This window comes from Rutilus rutilus (assembly GCF_951802725.1).
Source record: "Rutilus rutilus genome assembly, chromosome: 4".
Lineage (NCBI taxonomy): Eukaryota > Metazoa > Chordata > Actinopteri > Cypriniformes > Leuciscidae > Rutilus > Rutilus rutilus.
The window spans coordinates 3,754,953-3,775,374 of record NC_140212.1 but is presented as its reverse complement, the minus strand read 5'-3'; the positions used below and the strand labels follow the sequence as shown (position 1 = coordinate 3,775,374).

The window sequence follows — 20,422 nt, the reverse complement described above, 5'->3', positions numbered from 1 at the left end:
CTGCTCTGCCCTCCGGCATCAACATACACCGCGCATACAGTGGCTATGATCCGAATGATATACTATGTGCAATCGTTTAAACAAAGTAGTGCATTTGTTAAAATGTTACGTATACAACCTAAACACTGAGAGGAATACTGTTTCCCACAATGCAATGTCCTCAACTTAAACATTCCACTTCCAGTGTGATATAATATAATATTTCTATTCCTTTTAGACATTTTAGTTTAATATAATAATAATACACATAATAATAAACATAATAAAATAACACGTGCGCTTGTTCTAATTTCTATAGCAAATTTATTTCTATAATATAATATAATCATGTAATATAATCATGTATTATTTATTGTAAATGTAAAATGTAAAACATGCTGTTTTTTTTTATTTGATCATTTCCATTTTTTCTATAGCTAATTTTTTCTATAATATAATCATATAATATATTTTTTCTATACATATTTTATTTATATATCAATAAAAAAAGAAAAAAAATTACATAGCTAATTTATTTCTATAATAAAGTAAAATATAATATATTTTTTTTCTACAGATGTTTTAATTTTACTTCTATAAAATAATATACACTACCCTTCAGAAGTTTAGGGTCAGTAAGAGATACTTTAAATCAGCAAGGATGCATTCAATTTATCAAAAGTGACTATAAACATTTATAATGTTACAATTGACGTGACGAATAAACATGGAACGTTATCAAATATGATTTTTAAACTCCCCTTTGACTCTTTAGTAGTTGATCATGCTGCCAAAAGTTAAAGACCTTTGTGCTCAGAGCTGGATTAGAAATGCAAAATAACTATTCATGCATTTGACTCGACCTCCCAAATGCAATGTAAATGAGCCTGCAGTTAAGTAATTACATTTTTACAGTGCATGTAGATTACAGTATATACAGTACAGGTTAGAAAAGCATGTAACGCACCGATCTCTCCCCAGTGGAAGGGGTTAATGCCTCCTGTTGTGCAGTTGTACACAAGTGCAGTTTTCGGTCTGAAATGTAAAGATAAAAACAAGGAAATCACAGTGTGCTGCATGTTAACATCATCATATTTTCCCCAATGTAAATATATAAACGCAGAGGGATTATCCAAGCCAATCTTCCACGTCTCTCTCCGTTTAATCACCTGCAGGTCTAACATAAGCAAATGAAAGCGGCTTGGAGAGAAAGCTGCAGGTGTACCTGTGCACCGCGGTGTACCAGCCAGCAGTCAGTGTCAGGTTTATAACCATGTCTACGGGAATCAGATCCGCCACAGCGTCATTACTGGCTCTTATGGTGCGCAGGATGCCCTTCCCAGCCTGCATCCAAACACAGAAAACACACGCTCGTTCAAAGAGGATGACACTGGAGCCAGAAGCACCATATGCTTTAGTTTAGCTGTGAGGTCCACAGAGGCGTTTAGGAGGCTAATGAAATGCAGACTAATTAAAAAGAAGAGCAGATTGTTTTCATTGCTTAGGTCAATGAGAGATGTGAGGAGGTGAATTGTGCCAAGAGTGTCATGTTTTTGGATGTTAAAGTGAGCCTTGATTTTGTTTTCGGGCTCTACTAGAATAGGTTTACATGCTTGAATGTTAAAAAAACACACATAATTTTTCCAATATTCTCCATTGTTGCAGCACATCTCTTTCAACGCTCTGTTTAGTTCCTGTCTCTATGAAGCCCCTCCTTCTGAAAAGCACACTGTGCTCTGATTGGTCGGATGGAGCAGTGTGTTGTGATTGGTCAAGTGCTTTGAGTGTATTTGGGAAATGTCCCGCCCCTTACCATAACCGCCAGTTTCAACACATGTTACGGCCAGAGTTATGTTTGTTTGTGTGTGTCTTTTTCGTTGATCCGGTTCTCTCTTTCCTAATAGGCTCCGCCCCTGCGCACCTGCAGCCGGTTTTGTATTTGGGCTGGATAGCTTATTTAACATCGGAGTGAAGAGAGAAGGTGGCGGAAATATGGATACGTTTGTCTTCTACAGCGGCGTGATCGTTACGATCACTGTTTTAGCTCTATAAAGAGCTTGACGTTCACTGAGGGAGAAGGGCTTGAGAGGATTGACGAGGAGTCCTGTGTGCGTCATGAGGTTTCCGCCAGCCGCTGTTCAGCTGTGTTTGAATGTTGTTTGTTTATATGTTGCGTTGGTCTACGTCTGTCTATCTTTGTTCTTTATCAGTTGCCTGCTGATACGTGAGTTTTGATTCCATAATAAACTACTTCAAATTGCTATTTTGTTATCGCGTGTCTTTATGTTGCTTACCCCTTATAACGAGCACTTTAATAACGGGGTTCGTAACATAAATGGGGGCTCGTCCCGGATCGTTGATAGCTGTAAGTAAGTTACTTTGTTCTGAGAATTGAGCTGTGAGTAATTAACTTGATTTGCGTTGTGTGGATCAGGTTTATCCTACGCATTTTCCGGTTAGTTAGAGTAAGCCAACAGGGCTGTGCTTAGCACCAGTTCTGGCTACGGTTTACTGTTTGTTGTTTTCTTTTTTTTATGTTAGTTTGTTGTTTTTGGAGGTACTCCGGGGGAGAGAGAAATCTCTTAATCGGTACCCTCTGAAGACTAGCTAGGTTGTAGCTAGTTTTTTGGGTAGGTAGGTCCGGGTTTTGCGTATGGATTTTCCTTATTTAAATTACTCCGCTTAATAAAAGCAAAATTATAGAATGGCAACTTTTGATTTGGACAGATTTATAGATCAACCTAGTGTTGAGGGGTTAGATGCATGTCGAAAAAATGACTTGTTTTTGATAGCTCAGCACTATGAGATTTCAGTTTCTAAAACGCAGCGCAAAGAGGAAATAAAACGTTGTGTATTGTCTTATTTGACTGATCAGGGGGTATTTCCTTCTGTTCCTCGACAAGTACCTGATCCAGTGACGACAAGTGCTGCGGGAAGTTTTTCGTCACGAGGGCTGGTTGGTTTGCAGGCTACTCCAGGCATAGTAACTGCTGAGGTAGGACCACCTTTTTCAATTCCTAGATTTGAACCGATTTCACTGTCTACTGAAGCATCACCCGATTTTCGTTCTGATGTGCGGTTAAAGATTCGGCTGGCTCGTTTGCAGTTGGAGACTCAAGATCGTGCTCAGGCAAGACAGAATGATTTAAAACGTGAGTTAGAAATGTATCGAATCGATGCTGATACAAAAGTACGACTGCGGGAGTTGGAGTTGCAGGCCGCTTCAGACTCACGAACGATTGTTCAAACAGCAAGTAGTTCGGATGATGGTTCTCAGACAGCTCCTGGGTTGTTAAATTCGAGTACTGTGTCTGTTAGTCCTGGTTCAGCTGGTGCTGAATCCGAGTCTGTAGCTGTGTCGTCATCTATACATTTTGACGTGGCTAAAAATATTGCTATAGTTCCACCTTTCCGTGAAAGAGAAGTAGAGGCATATTTTCAAGCATTTGAACGAATCGCGAGTGCTTTAAGATGGCCAACTGAAGTTTGGGCGTTAATGTTGCAGTGTAAATTAGTCGGCAAGGCGCAAGAAGTGTGTGCATCGCTTTCGTTGGAAGAAAGTGTGCAGTATGATGCTGTGAAAATTGCGATTCTTCGAGCGTATGAATTAGTCCCTGAGCATTACAGACAGCGGTTTCGTACTACGAAAAAACCTGCGTCTCAAACCTATGTCGAGTTTGCTCGTGAGAAAGGCATATTGTTTGATCGATGGATTAAAGCGTGTAAAGTGACAGATTATAATTCTTTGCGTGAGCTCATGTTGATTGAAGAGTTTAAGAACTGTGTGCCTGAGCGTACTGCTCTGTATTTAAACGAACAAAAAGTCAGTGCAGTGCAGCAGGCTGCGGTATTAGCAGACGAGTATGCTTTGATGCACAAAACAGTGTTTGTTAAACCTTCAAGTGATTTTGGAGGCCCTGTACGTAAAGAGAATGAGAATATCTCTGAATTTAAAAACAAATGGGTTCCGTTTAGCTCAAAAACTCGCAAGGAATGTAATTACTGTCATAAATTGGGACATGTAATGACTGAGTGTCATGTACTTAAACGAAAGCAAGAGCGACATGAGTCTTCTATTCAGCCTCGAGGGACTGTTTTGGTCAAAACTTTATCTTCGCCACCTGTTATTTCTTCTACCGCACCTGATGTATGTTTCCAACCGTTTGTGTTCGACGGATTTGTGTCTTTGAACGAGGGTGTTGAAAATCGCAAACCTGTACGAATTTTGCGTGACACCGGAGGATCTCAATCCTTTATTTTATCAGACATTTTAGATTTTTGCGCCGATTCTGCGTGTAACACCAGTACGATTGTACAAGGTATTGAGATGGGGTTTTTAACCGTTCCTCTTCATCGCGTATGGGTTACGTCTGATCTGGCATCTGGGTGTTTTGAAGTAGCAGTTCGTCCTTCTCTACCAGTGACCGGTATTGATTTTATAATGGGGAACGATATTGCTGGTGGTAAGGTCATGCCGGTCGTGCATGTGACCGATGAACCGCACATTGAGCCGCATTCTGATGTACTAATGAATAGTTTTCCAGATGTGTTTTCAGCTAGCGCTGTTACTACACGAGCACAAGAAGAACGTGAGATGCAAGAGAATAACCTCAGTGATTCTGTTTTCCCAGAAATCTTGAGAGACAATACGTTTCCGGAGTCTTTGAATGATGCTGAAATGACTGCGAGGTTACCTGTTTGTTTTGATCTCGTTTCAGATGTATCCATTTCACGGGAGACTTTAATTGACGCTCAGAAGAATGACCAGACGTTAGAAAAATGTCGCGTGAGTGCTGAGAGTGGTTTGTCGTCTTCGCGTAATCAACAGTTTTACTGGAATGAAAATGTTTTGATGCGCAAGTGGAGTAGAACTATAAATGTTGAGCAGGCAGAGGATTGGAATGTGGTGCAGCAGATAGTGGTGCCTTTACAATTTCGACAACATGTTTTGAGTTTAGCCCATGACCATTCTTGGTCTGGACACCTTGGGATAAATAAGACTTATGACCGGGTACTCCAGCATTTTTTCTGGCCAGGGTTAAAAACTGATGTCTCTAGGTACTGTAAAACATGCCACCTCTGTCAGGTGGGTGGAAAACCTAGCCGGCTCGTGCCGCCTGCTCCGCTTTGCCCAATACCTGCGGTAGGTGAACCGTTTGAACGTGTTCTCGTAGATTGTGTGGGTCCACTTCCTCGCGCAAAATCTGGTTGTCAGTATTTACTGACGATAATGTGCGTTGCTACTCGATATCCAGAAGCTATTCCATTAAGGAATATAACTGCTAAAACTGTGACAAAAGCGCTTACGAAATTTTTTACGACTTTCGGCTTACCGAAGACGGTCCAAACAGACCAGGGATCAAATTTTTTATCTCGAGTATTTCGTAATTCATTAAAGGCTCTCAAAGTTTCACATGTAGTGTCAAGTGCTTTTCACCCCCAGTCTCAAGGAGCGTTGGAGCGCTGGCACCAGACCTTAAAATCTTCACTGCGCAAGTACTGTGTTGATACTGCGAACGAGTGGGATGAAGGAGTTCCTCTAGTTTTATTCGCGTTGCGTGAGGCGCGACAGGAGTCGCTTGGTTTTAGCCCTTCAGAGTTGGTGTTTGGTCACAATGTTCGAGGACCTTTAAAAATGCTGAAGGAAGAATTTCTCGATTCAGGTCCTTCTGAGAAGACCAACACTCTTGATTTTATCTCTCGCTCTCATGAACGTTTACAAAAGGCTTGCGCAGTAGCAAAAGAAGCTCTTTCTCTTTCACAGGAGAAAATGAAACGTGGTTTTGATAAGAAGGCAGTTGTGCGTAATTTTTTACCTGGGGAAAAAGTTTTAGTATTGATTCCTAACCCTGGATCTGCTCTTGCTGCACGTTTTTCCGGTCCTTATCTAGTTCAAAACAAGGTGAGCGACACAAACTACATCATACATACTCCGGAACGTAGGCGAAAAACTCGTTTATGTCACGTAAACATGCTGAAGTCATATTTAAATCGTGATCATAAAGACGAGATCGTTAACGTTCCTGAAACAGTGGTGCCGGTGGAAGAGCGAGTTTCATTGCTTACTTATACTTTGCCTACCGATGTGGATGATGGGTTAAACGTATCTATGGAGGTTTTAAATGGTGGTTGTTTGAAGAACTCTGAGGTGTTGTCAACTCTTTCCTCTCAACTGTCATATTTGTCTAGTGACCAGCTGAAGGATATAAGGAAACTGTTAGACAGTTTCCCGAGTCTTTTCAGGGATGTCCCTCCTGGTACTTCTGTCATTCGACATGACATTGATGTCGGTAATGCACGGCCCATAAAGCAGCATGCATATCGCTGCCCGGTGAGTAAGAGAGAGGCAATGAAACTTGAAGTAGAGTATCTACTGAAAAACCGATTTGCTGTTCCGAGTGGTAGCCCATGGAGCTCACCATGTATTTTAGTGCCAAAGGCGGATGGATCTTCTCGTTTTTGCACTGATTTTAGGAAAGTTAATTCCGTTACTGTACCTGACGCTTTTCCTCTTCCACGTATCGATGACTGTATTGACACTCTTGGGGCAGCGAAATACATTACGAAGTTAGATCTGCTGAAGGGTTACTGGCAGGTGCCTCTAACCAAGCGCGCTTCTGAGATTTCTGCATTTGTAACTCCTGATTCTTTTCTTCAGTATACACGTATGGCGTTTGGTCTCCGGAACGCCCCAGCAACGTTTCAGAGATTGATGTCCATGGTTTTAGGTGATGTTTCTAATTGTAATGTCTATTTGGATGATGTAGTCATTTACTCATCTACATGGGCTGAACATCTGTCAACGCTATATGATGTTTTGTCGTTTAGCTGCTGCGTCTTTAACATTGAATTTGAGGAAATGTGAATTCGCTAAGGCCTCGGTTACATACCTGGGAAAGCAGGTAGGGAACGGTCATGTACGGCCATTAGAGGGAAAGGTGTCTGTAGTACTGGAATACCCAGTACCTTCTACAAGGCGAGAACTGCGTAGATTTCTCGGAATGGTAGGATACTACCGATGTTTTTGTAGAAATTTTTCGAGTGTTGTAGCTCCCTTGACTCGATTATGTAGTCCGAAAGTTGATTTTACTTGGACTAATGAGTGCCAACAGGCCTTCTTGTCTGCCAAGTCTCTGCTTTGCAGTGCTCCAGTGTTGTCTGCCCCGGACGTTCTCTCTCCGTTCCAGATGGAGGTAGATGCCAGTGCTGTGGGAGCGGGAGCTGTTCTTCTACAGGAGGGTGCTGACGGAATACCTCATCCTGTGTCTTACTTCTCTGCTAAGTTCAATCGTCATCAGTTCAACTACTCTACAATAGAGAAGGAAACGTTAGCTCTTTTGCTGGCACTACAGCATTTTGATGTTTATGTGGGGGCCAGTATGTTTCCTGTTATTGTGTATACGGACCACAATCCGTTAATTTTTTTGAGTAAGATGTATAATCACAATCAACGTCTGATGCGATGGGCACTAATTGTGCAACCATATAACTTAGAGATCCGTTACAAGAAAGGATCTGAGAATGTAGTGGCCGATGCATTGTCGAGGGTTTAGGTCTATATACTTCTCTCTGATTTTCAGAATCAGTTTTTCACTTATCACCTATACGTTTCTCACTTATCTCAAGTATGAGGAAAGGGGAGAATGAAAAAAAACTGTTTCTGTTTTCAGGGGGGGAAGTGTTACGGCCAGAGTTATGTTTGTTTGTGTGTGTCTTTTTCGTTGATCCGGTTCTCTCTTTCCTAATAGGCTCCGCCCCTGCGCACCTGCAGCCGGTTTTGTATTTGGGCTGGATAGCTTATTTAACATCGGAGTGAAGAGAGAAGGTGGCGGAAATATGGATACGTTTGTCTTCTACAGCGGCGTGATCGTTACGATCACTGTTTTAGCTCTATAAAGAGCTTGACGTTCACTGAGGGAGAAGGGCTTGAGAGGATTGACGAGGAGTCCTGTGTGCGTCATGAGGTTTCCGCCAGCCGCTGTTCAGCTGTGTTTGAATGTTGTTTGTTTATATGTTGCGTTGGTCTACGTCTGTCTATCTTTGTTCTTTATCAGTTGCCTGCTGATACGTGAGTTTTGATTCCATAATAAACTACTTCAAATTGCTATTTTGTTATCGCGTGTCTTTATGTTGCTTACCCCTTATAACGAGCACTTTAATAACGGGGTTCGTAACACACACTACTAACTAACTAAACCAGGCCCCGCCCCTTTATTCTGCGTATGAATTATTTAAATTAGGAATGTTGTGACGTGTTTGTTCCCGTAAGAAAACTCAAGACTACAATGGAGGCGGTTCAGGGAGTTCAGAAACAGTGATTCTGATATAGAGAAGAACTCCCGCTGCAGGGACTTTGTGCTTTGCAGAGCTTTTCAGGCTTAAACAGCAACATTACAAAATAGAAAATTGAACATGCAAAAAGACTCATGAAAAAGTTTACATGATTAAGTATAAACTAGCAATCAGACGACAGAAGGCATGTAGTAGATTGTGTGCAGTCATGTTGATCAAGAGGCCTTAGATATTCACATCTCAAATATGATACAATATGTTTCTGTACTGCTCTGTTCTACTGTAACACATCATGAAGCAGAAAATATGACAATACTTACAGCAATGAAAACACCACTTGGTCCATTAAAATTATCTATCCAACCCTGAAAAAAAAAAAAAACAGAAAGAGGCAATTGTGAGTTTTATTTATATTATTTATAATATTATTTATATTATTATTACTTATATATTATAATTTGTTATAGTATTTTATTTGTGTTTTTGTGATTTTAATTTGTTTTTTATATATAAATACGTCTATATAATTATGAGTTTTTGTTTTTGTAATTTTAGGACTTCAACTTAAATTAAACGGAAAAGAGAAACAATAAGTTTACGTTTAAATTTTTTATTTAAGTTCATTTTTAAAAGCTATTATAGGTTTTGTTAATATTCCGAATTAGATTTATCTTAATTTTTTGTTTTATATTAATTTTAGTTAGTTTTTAGTAATATTGTTGTGTTTTTCTTTTTAAATATTTTTTACAATTTTGATTTAGTTTTTAGTTATTTTAGTACTTACATTTTTCTTAAGATTTTTCTTTATATTTTCTGTTTTAATTTGAGTAAAATGTTGGTACTTTTGATGTGTTTTTTTTATTTTTATTAGGGTTTTTAAATATGTCTATATAATTAGATTTTGTTTTTAGTTATACAATAAACAGAAATCAATTTCTGAAATAAAATAAGTTTATATATACACACAAGCATATATATATATATATATATATATATATAAAATAAAATTTAAATTTTCTCCAAGTAATTAACTGTTTTATAACCCTGCCTCAAAAGTCTTTATGATATTCTGCTATGTAGAAATGCCTATGTTTTATGCAATCATTACCTACAACCTCTGAGTTACCAGCCCAGATCTTTAACCATTAAGCCACATCGCTCAGAAAAGTCCCAGAGCTCTCAAAGTTGTAAACTATTCCGGTGTAGCGTCTGACAGCAGATCCATCACTCACGGGGAATGGCTCCTGCCAGCTGGCTCCGACGATGGATGGTCGTATGATGCCGATGTGGAGTTTGCCGCTCTCCTGCTGGACCACGCTCTCCGCCAGCGCTTTGGTGTAGGTGTATGTGTTGGGTCGGTCACCTATCAGGCGCGGTGTGATGTCACAGATGATATTATCATCCATCCACCTACACACACACACACACACACACGTCAGTTAAGGACGACAGGCAGATAAATCACTGCTCTGCTTCAGGGTCAGTACAGCGTGTCAGACAAAACATCAGCGTTCAGATGCAATATGGCTTGTCAGAGTCAAATAACGTGGAAAATCAGACATGCAATGACCAGTGGGGTTTCAAACAAGAGTCCGAGGAAAAATTCAGAGGGGGAAAAAAAACAAAGACAGATAAATAAAATCTAGTTTTTTTTTTATTTCAGCTAGTTGCATAGGACACATTTCTCATTTTAAAGGATTAGTTCACCTCAAAATGAAAATTTCCTGATAATTTACTCACCCCAATGCCATCCAAGATGGTCATGTCTTTCTTTCTTCAGTGGAAAATAAATGAAGTATTTTGAGGAAAACATTTCAGGATTTTTCTCCACACAATGGACTTCAATGGCAACCAGAATGTTGAAGATCAAATCAATGCCGTTTCAAAGGGCTCTGAAGTGCTTCAAAGGGCTCTGCACGATCCCAGCTGAGGAATGGGGTCGCAGACCAGCACAAGACGAACAATTGTGGTTAAAAAGTATATAAATTTTTTTTTTTTTTTGAAATTGACAGATCGTTTCACTAGATAAGACCCCATTCCTCAGCTGGGATCGTGCAGAGCCCTTTGAAGCACTTCAGAGCCCTTTGAAACGGCATTGATTTGATCTTCAACATTCTGGTTGCCATTGAAGTCCATTGTGTGGAGAAAAATCCTGAAATGTTTTCCTCAAAATACTTCATTTATTTTCCACTGAAGAAAGAAAGACATGAACATCTTGGATGGCATTGGGGTGAGTAAATTATCAGGAAATTTTCATTTTGAGGTGAACTAATCCTTTAATTTAGTTTAAATTGATGTACTAAAATAAACTAAAGCTGAAATAGAATCTAATAAAAACTATATAGGCAATTAGGCATATTAAAAAAAATGCTAAAAAAAGTACTAAAGCTTTAAATTCTAATACAAAATACAAAAACTTATTCAATATATTAAAACCATAAAAGTACCTCAAGGATACTAAAATTTCAGTGCAGTAAACTTTGATATTGAATACACTGTGGTTTCAGTAATTCAGTTTTATATGATGATGATGATGATGATGAACTGAACTCACTCCAGAGAGTCGATGAGCTTCTTGGGCTCGACCGGAGGAGGGTAGATGACCTCATCGATGTGTCTGCGGTTGCAGTTGGCGTAGGCCGTGGAGATGTGGATGAAGGCCTGCAGGTTCTGCATCTGCTGAGCCAGAGAGAGGAGCTGCTGAGTGGCGATGACGTTCAGCTGCAAGGCATGCCTGCGGGACACATGAGCGTTACAAACTCAGCTCGCGGAACAACAGCTTCTATATGGAACCTTCAAGGGTTCCGTGACGTCAGGCGCTTCATATATGGAACCTTTTAGGGGTTCCAATCATGGGATCATTTTATGCATTAAGTTTTGATTCATTTTTAAGTACATTTTATGAATTAAGCAGCACGTAAACAAACTTTTTTGGCTAAAAGGGTTCTTTAAAATTGAGTCAAGAACACTAGAGTTCTATAAAGAACCTCACTGAAGCTTTTTTCCAAGAGTGTGACATTTAAGAGCAAAATTGACACAATAATCATTATTGTACAGTCTGTGACAAATTAAATGACAGTAAACTCATTTACAAAAAATATTTATAAAAACTACAATAGTATATCAATGATGCTAAAATAACAGAGGGCCTTTATGCTGCTAAAGACTAATTAAAACTACTGCATTCTTAAAACACATTCTGTTACTAATGCTGTTTTTATTTTCCTTAAAATAAAAATGATGCAAAAGGTCCCTGGGAACAGATGTGTGAGTAGAGGAGGATCTGTGGGTTCGATGAAACCTTTCATGCTCTTGAGTCAGCGGTTCACTAATAAATCCCTCGTTCTTCCAGCAGTGTGAACATCTGTTCCTCAGCCGGAGATACACGACTCAGCAGAAGTATGTGCTCTCTCTCTGCATCTTTTTCCTCTGATTCTCTCATTCCTGAACCGTCTTTAACAAGTGTCGCTTTCATGTGCCATCATACACTACCATCCAAAAGTTTGGAGTCAGTAAGATTTATTAATGTTTTTGAAAGAAGTCTCTTATGCTCACCAAGGCTGCATCTATTTGATCAAAAACACAGTTAAAATTATAAAATATTATTAAAAGCTAAAATAACTGTTTTCTATGTGAATATGTGTTAAAAAGTCATTTATTCCTGCGATCAAAGCTGAATTTTCAGCATCATTACTCCAGAAAACAAATCTTAATGACGCCAAACTTTTGTCTAAGGATTAATATCTATCTATCTATCTATCTATCTATCTATCTATCTATCTATCTATCTATCTATCTATCTATCTATCTACCTGTCTGTTTGTCTGTCTGTCTGTATGTCTGTCTGTCTGTCTGTCTGTCTGTCTGTCTGTCTACCTGTCTGTCCATCCATCCATCCATCTATCTATCCATCTAAACTCCAAGTTGACGTCCTCATGTAAGCTGATTGTCAATCCCTCTCTGAATGATGACTCCCTTCAGACACACGGTGCAAATATTCTGGAAATGTTGTGGCATGTCTGTAAGGCTCCTGTCACTCACTTCAGTGGTTCGTCGAAGCGTATGGTGGCGGCGCAGTGGAAGACGATGTTGATACGTGAAGTGAGTGTCTGTACATCCTCTGGACTGATGGCCAGGCCGGGCTGTGTGAGCTCGCTGCTGATGGGTATGATCTTCTGATGAAACTCAGGATTATCTTCACGCACCCGGTCAAACAGCTGCAAAACCAACACACACACACTCATGTCAATGCTGATACATCATTATATCACCACAAAGCATGACAATAACAAATTGAAATTAAATTATCAATCATTACATTCACTGGAGTACTCATACAGTTAAAAAAAATACTGTAAAAAAATTTAAATACTGTATTATTTGAAAACCTAATGAGGGTCAACATTGAGAATAATTTGAATAAATACAAAAAATAAGTAAAAAATTTGATTGAATTAATAAAAAAAATAGGTAAATAAATTAAAAAAATAGGTTAAATAAAAATTGTATTCTTTGAAAAATGAGAATCACCATTGAGAATACATAAATACATACTGTATTATTTGAAAACCAAATAAGGGTCAACATTGAGAATAATTTGAATAAATACAAATAAAAAATGTAAATTGAGTGAATGAATAAATAATCACCCAATCACCATTGAGAATAACTAAAATAAATAAACAAATAAATAAATACTGTATTATTTGAAAACCAAGTGCGAATCACCATTGAGATAACTAGATTAAATAAATAAATACTGTAAATATTTGAAAAGCTAATGAGAATCAACATTGAGAATAAGGGGAATCAATAAAAAAAAGATTAAAGATATCACAACACATTTCAATAATGGGAATCTGGGTAGTAAATGAAAACCTTATGATGCACGGTCCTAAAAACAGGCATCATTTTCTTTACACTTCATACAATTTCTCACCTAGTTTGTTTTGATTTTGTGGTAAAATGCGATCTGTACATGTTTTTGAGAGAATTCACCCTTTCAGAAGATATTATGTAATTTTGAGTTGGTCAAACCACAAGATGCAAATAACAAGTCTCATCATATTATGTCACAAATTTCAGCGTTTATGTAACGAAGAAAACTGCAGGCTGAAAAAATAAGATATTCATTCACCGCCTTTTGCATGCGATTTCAGTCAGCGTATAATCTGATATCAAAAGAGGATTTGCAGAGGCTCTGTGTCCTCTCGGCTCGAGCTGACACACATGTGCTGACTTATGCTACCCACAATTCCAAGCGTCTGGCAGTGGCACATTCCCGACAGCCACAGCCAATCAGAATCCTTTCTCCGTAACCCCACCAGCAGGCACCAGCCGAGGGCCGGACAGATGCTGTGTGATGCCTCTGACAGCTGTTTGTCTCTCACACTCTCTCCAGCACAGCCAGTGTGGCGCTTTTTACATATTTATCCAACAGCAGATTTGCATTTCCTAAAGGAAACAGTGTTTGCACGGCATCAAAATAATAGTTCGAGGTGAGTTGCAGTGTAAATGAAACGGCTATTTTGTAATGCAGTTTATGATGCCATTTTTGTGATAATTTAAATGTCTTTTCCCTTCTTTTTGTCTTTTGGATAAATAAAGAAAAAGAAAAAGAAAAAGAAACAGCGGATCAGAGCTACTTTACTGTCATCAGTGTTGAACCAATCAGCATTTAGTATGCACATAAGCACCAAAAAGAAGATCAACTGTAATTTGAAACACTCTTAAAATAAAGGTTCTTTATTGGCATCAATAGCCACTTTTCCACCTTCGAGTCAAACCGTTCAGTCATCTAAAGCTACATTAATATAATTTTGTGGATATTAAGTATTAACGTCATCATGCCTTTAATGTCCGCTTGAAAAATGTTCATTTGCACTGTTGTCCTGAATGTTTCTTTTTCACTGCATGTACTGTTTATGTTTAAATCAAACGTATATGTTAATTAGATTACTTTTATATAGGCCACATAGGTGTATTTTTTATATTTTTGTAATATATTTAAATATATGTGTATTTTTTTTTATATTTTTATCAATTTAAATTTATGTAAATGTATTTAAATTGGTGCTGTCAAATCTAACACACATGGACACAGATATATATACACACACACACACATACTATGTGAACAAAAACTTGTTAAGTTCTCCACTGACTTTCAAAGCGTTTCTAATGATGCTGATTTTTCGAAGGCAACTGTCTGACTCTGAGATGGCGAACGGCAACATGGCATGCGTAACATTAGCAATTCTGACTTAATAACTCACAATTGCGACTTTATCTTGCAATTCTGAGCTTATAACATGCAATCGCGACTTTATATCTCGCAATTCTGACCTTATCACATGCAATTGCGACTTTATATCACATAATTCGCAATTGCGAGCAAAAAAGTCCGAATTGTGAGATAAAAAGTCGCAAATACCTTTTTTATTTTTTATTCAGTGGTGGAAACAAGCTTCCATAGTTTCTGGTTCAAACAAATATGACTGAATTAAACCAATATTTCCGCTTGCCGTTGTATAGCATTTAGTACAGTTGAGCGAGCGGATCAGGAAATCTGAGCTGGTGTGAGTGAGTGGAGGCGGGGCTAATTTGCATATCTGCATATGCACATCCGCATATACTAAATGAAGCATGGGTGTAGAGTTACATTCAAGCTATTTTAATGCATGATTAAAGGAAATAACTTTTGTCATTTTGATTATTAAAGATGGGAATCTTTCCATTCCACAAAAGTTTCTTTATAGTGCAAAAAGGCTCTTTAGATTTTTGGAATGTTCTTCAAAATAAGAAAATATATATTATTTTTTTTCACTGTACACTTTTTCTATTACCTCGCTGTGAAAACCCTCTTTTGGAAGTGCATGCAAGTACTGACCATAATATAAAATGGCATCATTATAGTAGGATTTTGAATTCTAGATTAGATTTTGAAATTTAGGTCAATGGAGATTTAACACTGTAATGAGCACAGCTGTCCTTTTTACTGTAGTTAACCTAACTGTTAAACACCACATCAAAACCTTCCTGAAGGACGAGAACTAGCAATACACGTCACAATCCAGTTCTTCCTGTCTTTTGCCCAGGAATAACTGGGAAATTCTCTGGAAGTACATGACGCCTTATTGTAAAGTCTGCTTGCATGTCAGGACACAGGATGATTTTATTTGCTTTTGCAATGAGTTGGTTCAGTCATGCTGAAGATGTTGTCAAAGGCGTGAGATGTACAAGTTCATTCGTTTCACAAACTCTTTCTTGCACAATTAACAGGAAATTTCAAGATTTCAGTTAGAACAGTTGCTATAGGAGTTTTTTTAATATATATTAAACTATAATGCTTATGGTAAATCTGGCAATATACATATGACTGTCTTAATGTGATCCACAACACATTAAGAGAAAGATGAATAAAAAACAATAATAAAAACAAAATATTCAGCATTTAGACAGCGCATAAACTATTTAGATACCATAACATGACATAACACAGTTTTTGCACCATCTCGTCTTTGACATCAAGAGAATTTCCGGTTACACTTTGTTTTAAGCTGTCCGTGTTACAGTGTAATTATCCATTTAAGTACTGAGTAATAATAAACTACATTTACTTACTATAGGGTTAGGAATAGGGGTTTGTTTAGGGTTAATTGCATGTAATTATGCATAATGTATCATTTATAGTTATTACTACAGTAACTACATGTGACGTGTGTAACAAGGACACTGTAAAATAAAGTGAATTTTCAAATGCAAAAACAAAATCATTGTGAAAATGATTATGGTCAAATATCCCACAGCTGCTGAATCCTCACACACTTAAACATGCAAATACTATGGGAATAAAGCCCAATAATATAATCTGAATGCATAAGTGTGGTCATAAATGCCATTAACTCAGATTACTAGAGAGATCAGACAGCATATGGGCCATGAGTGCAGTCTAGCCAACACACACACACACACAGATTTGGAGAGAATTCAGAGGATGCTGGGCAGAAAAGCATTTAGAAGGTCAAGATGAAGGTAAAACTACAGAGGAAAGCTCTGCTCAACTCAAACTCGAGGGAATGCGAGGCACTGGATCACTCAGACACGTGAAAGTGTTTCAAAAATGCACTAAGTGAAGGAAACGGAGCGCAGCCAAACTTCCTGCTGCGGTGTGTGTCGCCGGGCAACATAAACACAACACACCCCGTCTCCGCATGCATGCTGGCATGATGAAGCTCTATATGAGGAGAGATACAACCACTAGAGATGCTGTTCTTCAACAAGGACGGATCTTTCTATCAACTGTTTACAATTCTTATGTGCAATACTCGCTCTCTCAGAAGCTTTAACATCCTCGCATATGTTTAAATGCACATATACAGTCATCTAAAGCTACATTAACATCATTTTGTGTATATTAAGTATTGACGTCATCATGCCTTTACTGTCCTCTTGAAAAATGTTCATTTGCACTGTTGTCCTGAATGTTTCTTTTTCACCGCATGTACTGTTTATGTTTAAATCAAACGTATATGTTCATTAGGTTACTTTTATATAGGCCACATAGGTGTATTTCTTTAATATTTTTGTAATATATTTAAATATATGTGTATTTTTTAAATATTTTTATAAATTGAAATTTATTTAAAGGTATTTAAATTGGTGCTGGCAAATCTAACACACACGGACACACACAGGAACTATACTCTCATTCCTGCGTAATAATCAAGAAACTTTGCTGCCGTACCATGGGTGCAGCAGGCGTAGTGATATGACGCAGCGCCTGAAAATAGTCCCCAGCTCAGTAACTTCCAACATGACCGGGACTAAGTTTGTCTAACCTATTAGACCTATTTTCAGGCGCTGCGTCATATCATTACGCCTGCTGGACTCATGGTACGGCAGCAAAGTTTCTTGATTATTACGCAGGAATGAGAGTATAGTTCCTAGCCATATCAGCCTAGAAAATCGCAACTTTACATTTTCCGTCGGTCTTAGTACACGATGTAACTACAGAAGAGTCAAGTTTTAAATAGGAAAAATATCGAAACTCTTTGGTCATTTTTTTTGAGAGAGATGCTAATGGTCTTGTCCGATTCAATGATCTATGCTAAGCTATGCTAAAAGTGGTACCGCCAGACCCGGAGATCGGCTGAATGGATTCGAAACCGGTAAAACTCAACTGTTTAACTCTGGGGAAGTTGGAAAATGAGCCTATTTCCAAAAAAAGTGGAGTATCCCTTTATTAAATCATTATCTTGAGCCATTCAGATTCATTAAAAGTAGTTATTACTCCTATTACCAACGTGGTTGAACTACCAATTTGCGACAATATGGTTTCGGGAAACAGTCGTGACTAGCTAGCATCGTACTACGGTAGTGAAGCAGCGAGTTACGTCGTTGAACGGGAAACACACCCCAGACTGTTACTAGAGTCACACTAGGACAAAGTGCATTCAGAAAAATCCTCCAACAGTTTAGACTCATTATTTTAAAACTGGGTTGTAAGAGAAAGGAAGTGGCATGTAGAGAAAGCACAGCACAGCACACGTTCAGCGTACTGAGGTCAGGGGTTCACCGAGGTCGACCACTGCAAACATTTGCTTTCTCTGTGGTGAAAATAGCAAATAGTGCATTGTGGGATGGTGGTATTCTGTGCCAGTCCACCACCAGGCCCTCTGGCACAAATAATCCAATTGTGTGTAAGTGAGGGAGAGAGAGAGAGAGATAATACTCCTTCAGTTGCTTTACTGTTGTGCCCTTGGGTGAGTGGTAAATGTACACAAATGTCCTCAAACTACACACACAAATGGGTCCATTAATTCTCTCTTTCTTATGTGTTTGAAGAAATATAAAGCAGGATCACATTAGACTAGGAATGAAACAGCCTAATGACTAAAAGAAGGATGAAGGTTAGTGACCGAATGAGCTGAAAAGAAAGAAAGAAGTGTGTGTGTGTGTGTGTGTGTGTGTGAGGAACAGGACGATCTGATTGCAGAAGAGGCTTATGATCCTGTAGAGCTAATGTAAGAGAGCCACTTTATCACAGGTAGATCAATATCCCTTCCTGGATGAGACTAATGCATTAATAATTAATTATAAGACTAAAAATGCAGACAACACACATCAAACTCTCCAAAACATGTTCTACAAACATAAGAGCAATTCAAATGAGAACTAAAGTTAGTGTGTCTTGATTCATTGTCTCGCCACAGACGACCACTGTACGTGCACTACTGTAAACACAGTTTTACAAGCTCAGGGACGAGTCAAGATGATTGTCTGTGGTAAATGAACACTACAAGCTACTAATATAGCAGTGTTGTAGTACCCGAGTCTGACATATTTTCATGTTTATGTCTTTGTCTTGTCAAGGATGTACTGTATGTAATTATCTGGCCTCGACTACAACACTGAAGAGTTGTGAAAACTACCTTGAAGCGCTATTTGATTATATTATCAGTATCATTTTAAAAACCAAAGCTGGAACAAAAACAAAGCAAAGTTAGTGAGACAGCATGTGTTTTACCATAAATTACCATTAATATATATATATATATATATATATATATATATATATATATATATATATATATTATATATAAACCATAAACACTAAATATAATTAAACATACCTAAACATCCAGTATATAATTTAATCAAAAAAAATAAAAATCTTTTAGATTCTTTAGATATTAGATATTAAACATGTCTATACTATGTCGTTTTTTTGGACATGTACCCTAGTATTTCTATTGCATTCTTTAAAGTAGTTTGTAAATACTATGGTATATGAATATGATAATCATTTGGTACCACTATAATCCATCCGCCTGTATGTTTGTCTATCTATGTTTTTATTTTTGTCTTTTTTCTCGGAAATGTGTCACTTTGGTTTTCAGTGCATTGCATGGGTTAATGTAGTTTGTACATTAAAGGTGCAAAAGTTCTGATATGATTTATCTTTGTTTAATTTTTTACACCACAAAAACCAGCTGTTTAAACAGGGGTGTGCAGACTTTTTATATCCACTGTGTGTGTGTACACTATACTGGCCAGTGTTTCAGTTTCATTGTCCAACCCCATATATATATATATAAATCTGTTGGTCGGTCAGAATCTGGTGACAGGCCGTTTAAATGACCAAACAATAGACACATCTGTTTGATGAATAGCATCCCACATTAAATATTCTTTACCCCAAACACACAACCAGTCACACAAGCTGCCTGTTTGAGCTTCTGAGCATTCTTTACATGTACGCACACACACACACGGTGGGACCTAATGAGGGCTTATATCAGAGGTCACAGAGTTTGCACGGCGCTGACAGAATCTGTCCATCTGACTCATAATGCTAATCTGCGTCTCATAATATTCGAGCTTCATTCTGGCTCGGGTTCAGATCTCACATCGCTCAGGCACAAGTCACAGCAGTCGAGTGTGTGCTGAGATCAAACTACTCAAACGTTCAGCATTCACAACCAAGAAAACAGTAAGCCTGTCATGACTATGAGTTTTGTACAGACAATTAATTGTCATACAATTAATTTGAATCTATTTTGTTCATATCGTTTACAATGTAAGCCTATTTTTTACTCGGAATCGTATATTTATTATGATAATAATGCCTATTTTTAATACTGTGAAAATTAATAATATTTCTAAAAAAATTGCTATTAGATTGAATAAGATATGCAGATATATATAGATGTTTAATTAGTAATTGTGACAGGCCTATAAAGGGTTATTATAGTTAATTTAAACTAAAAACATACAGAAACAGAATAACCTAACTGAAATACAACAACAACAAAAATTATATATATATACAAACTCTGTGACCTATATGCATCTTTGATATTTGGTAGCTAAATTGTTGGTAGGATGTTGCTGTAGGATCCTAACTGACCCAAGTAAAAAAAAAAAGTCCATCTCTGCGATAAATAACCCACAAATGAGGTGGACAATACACAACTTCCTTACTTGAGTGAAAGTACAGATACTACTGGTCAAATATTACTCCGTCACAAGTACAAGTTGTAAAGACCGATTTTTACTTCAGTAAAAGTACAGAAGTACTTGTTTTTAAAAGTACTTAAGTATCAAAAGTAAATTTCATGCATTGTTATATTATTGTTGCATTGTTGTG

General features: G+C 37.8%; 1 protein-coding gene across 1 annotated transcript in view; it reads right to left on the bottom strand.

Moving 5' to 3' along the window:
* The window catches only part of LOC311289370 (fatty acyl-CoA reductase 1), a 41,432-nt gene that overhangs the window by 5,484 nt on the left and 15,526 nt on the right, over nt 1-20,422 (bottom strand). Inside the window, exons 3-8 of the mRNA XM_084407329.1 lie at nt 12,313-12,488; nt 10,826-11,005; nt 9,504-9,681; nt 8,592-8,636; nt 1,205-1,323; nt 947-1,014 (exon numbers count right to left, since the gene is read on the bottom strand). Of these exons, the coding sequence (XP_084263455.1) occupies nt 947-1,014; nt 1,205-1,323; nt 8,592-8,636; nt 9,504-9,681; nt 10,826-11,005; nt 12,313-12,488 (766 nt within the window). The remainder of the gene's footprint in view (nt 1-946; nt 1,015-1,204; nt 1,324-8,591; nt 8,637-9,503; nt 9,682-10,825; nt 11,006-12,312; nt 12,489-20,422) is intronic.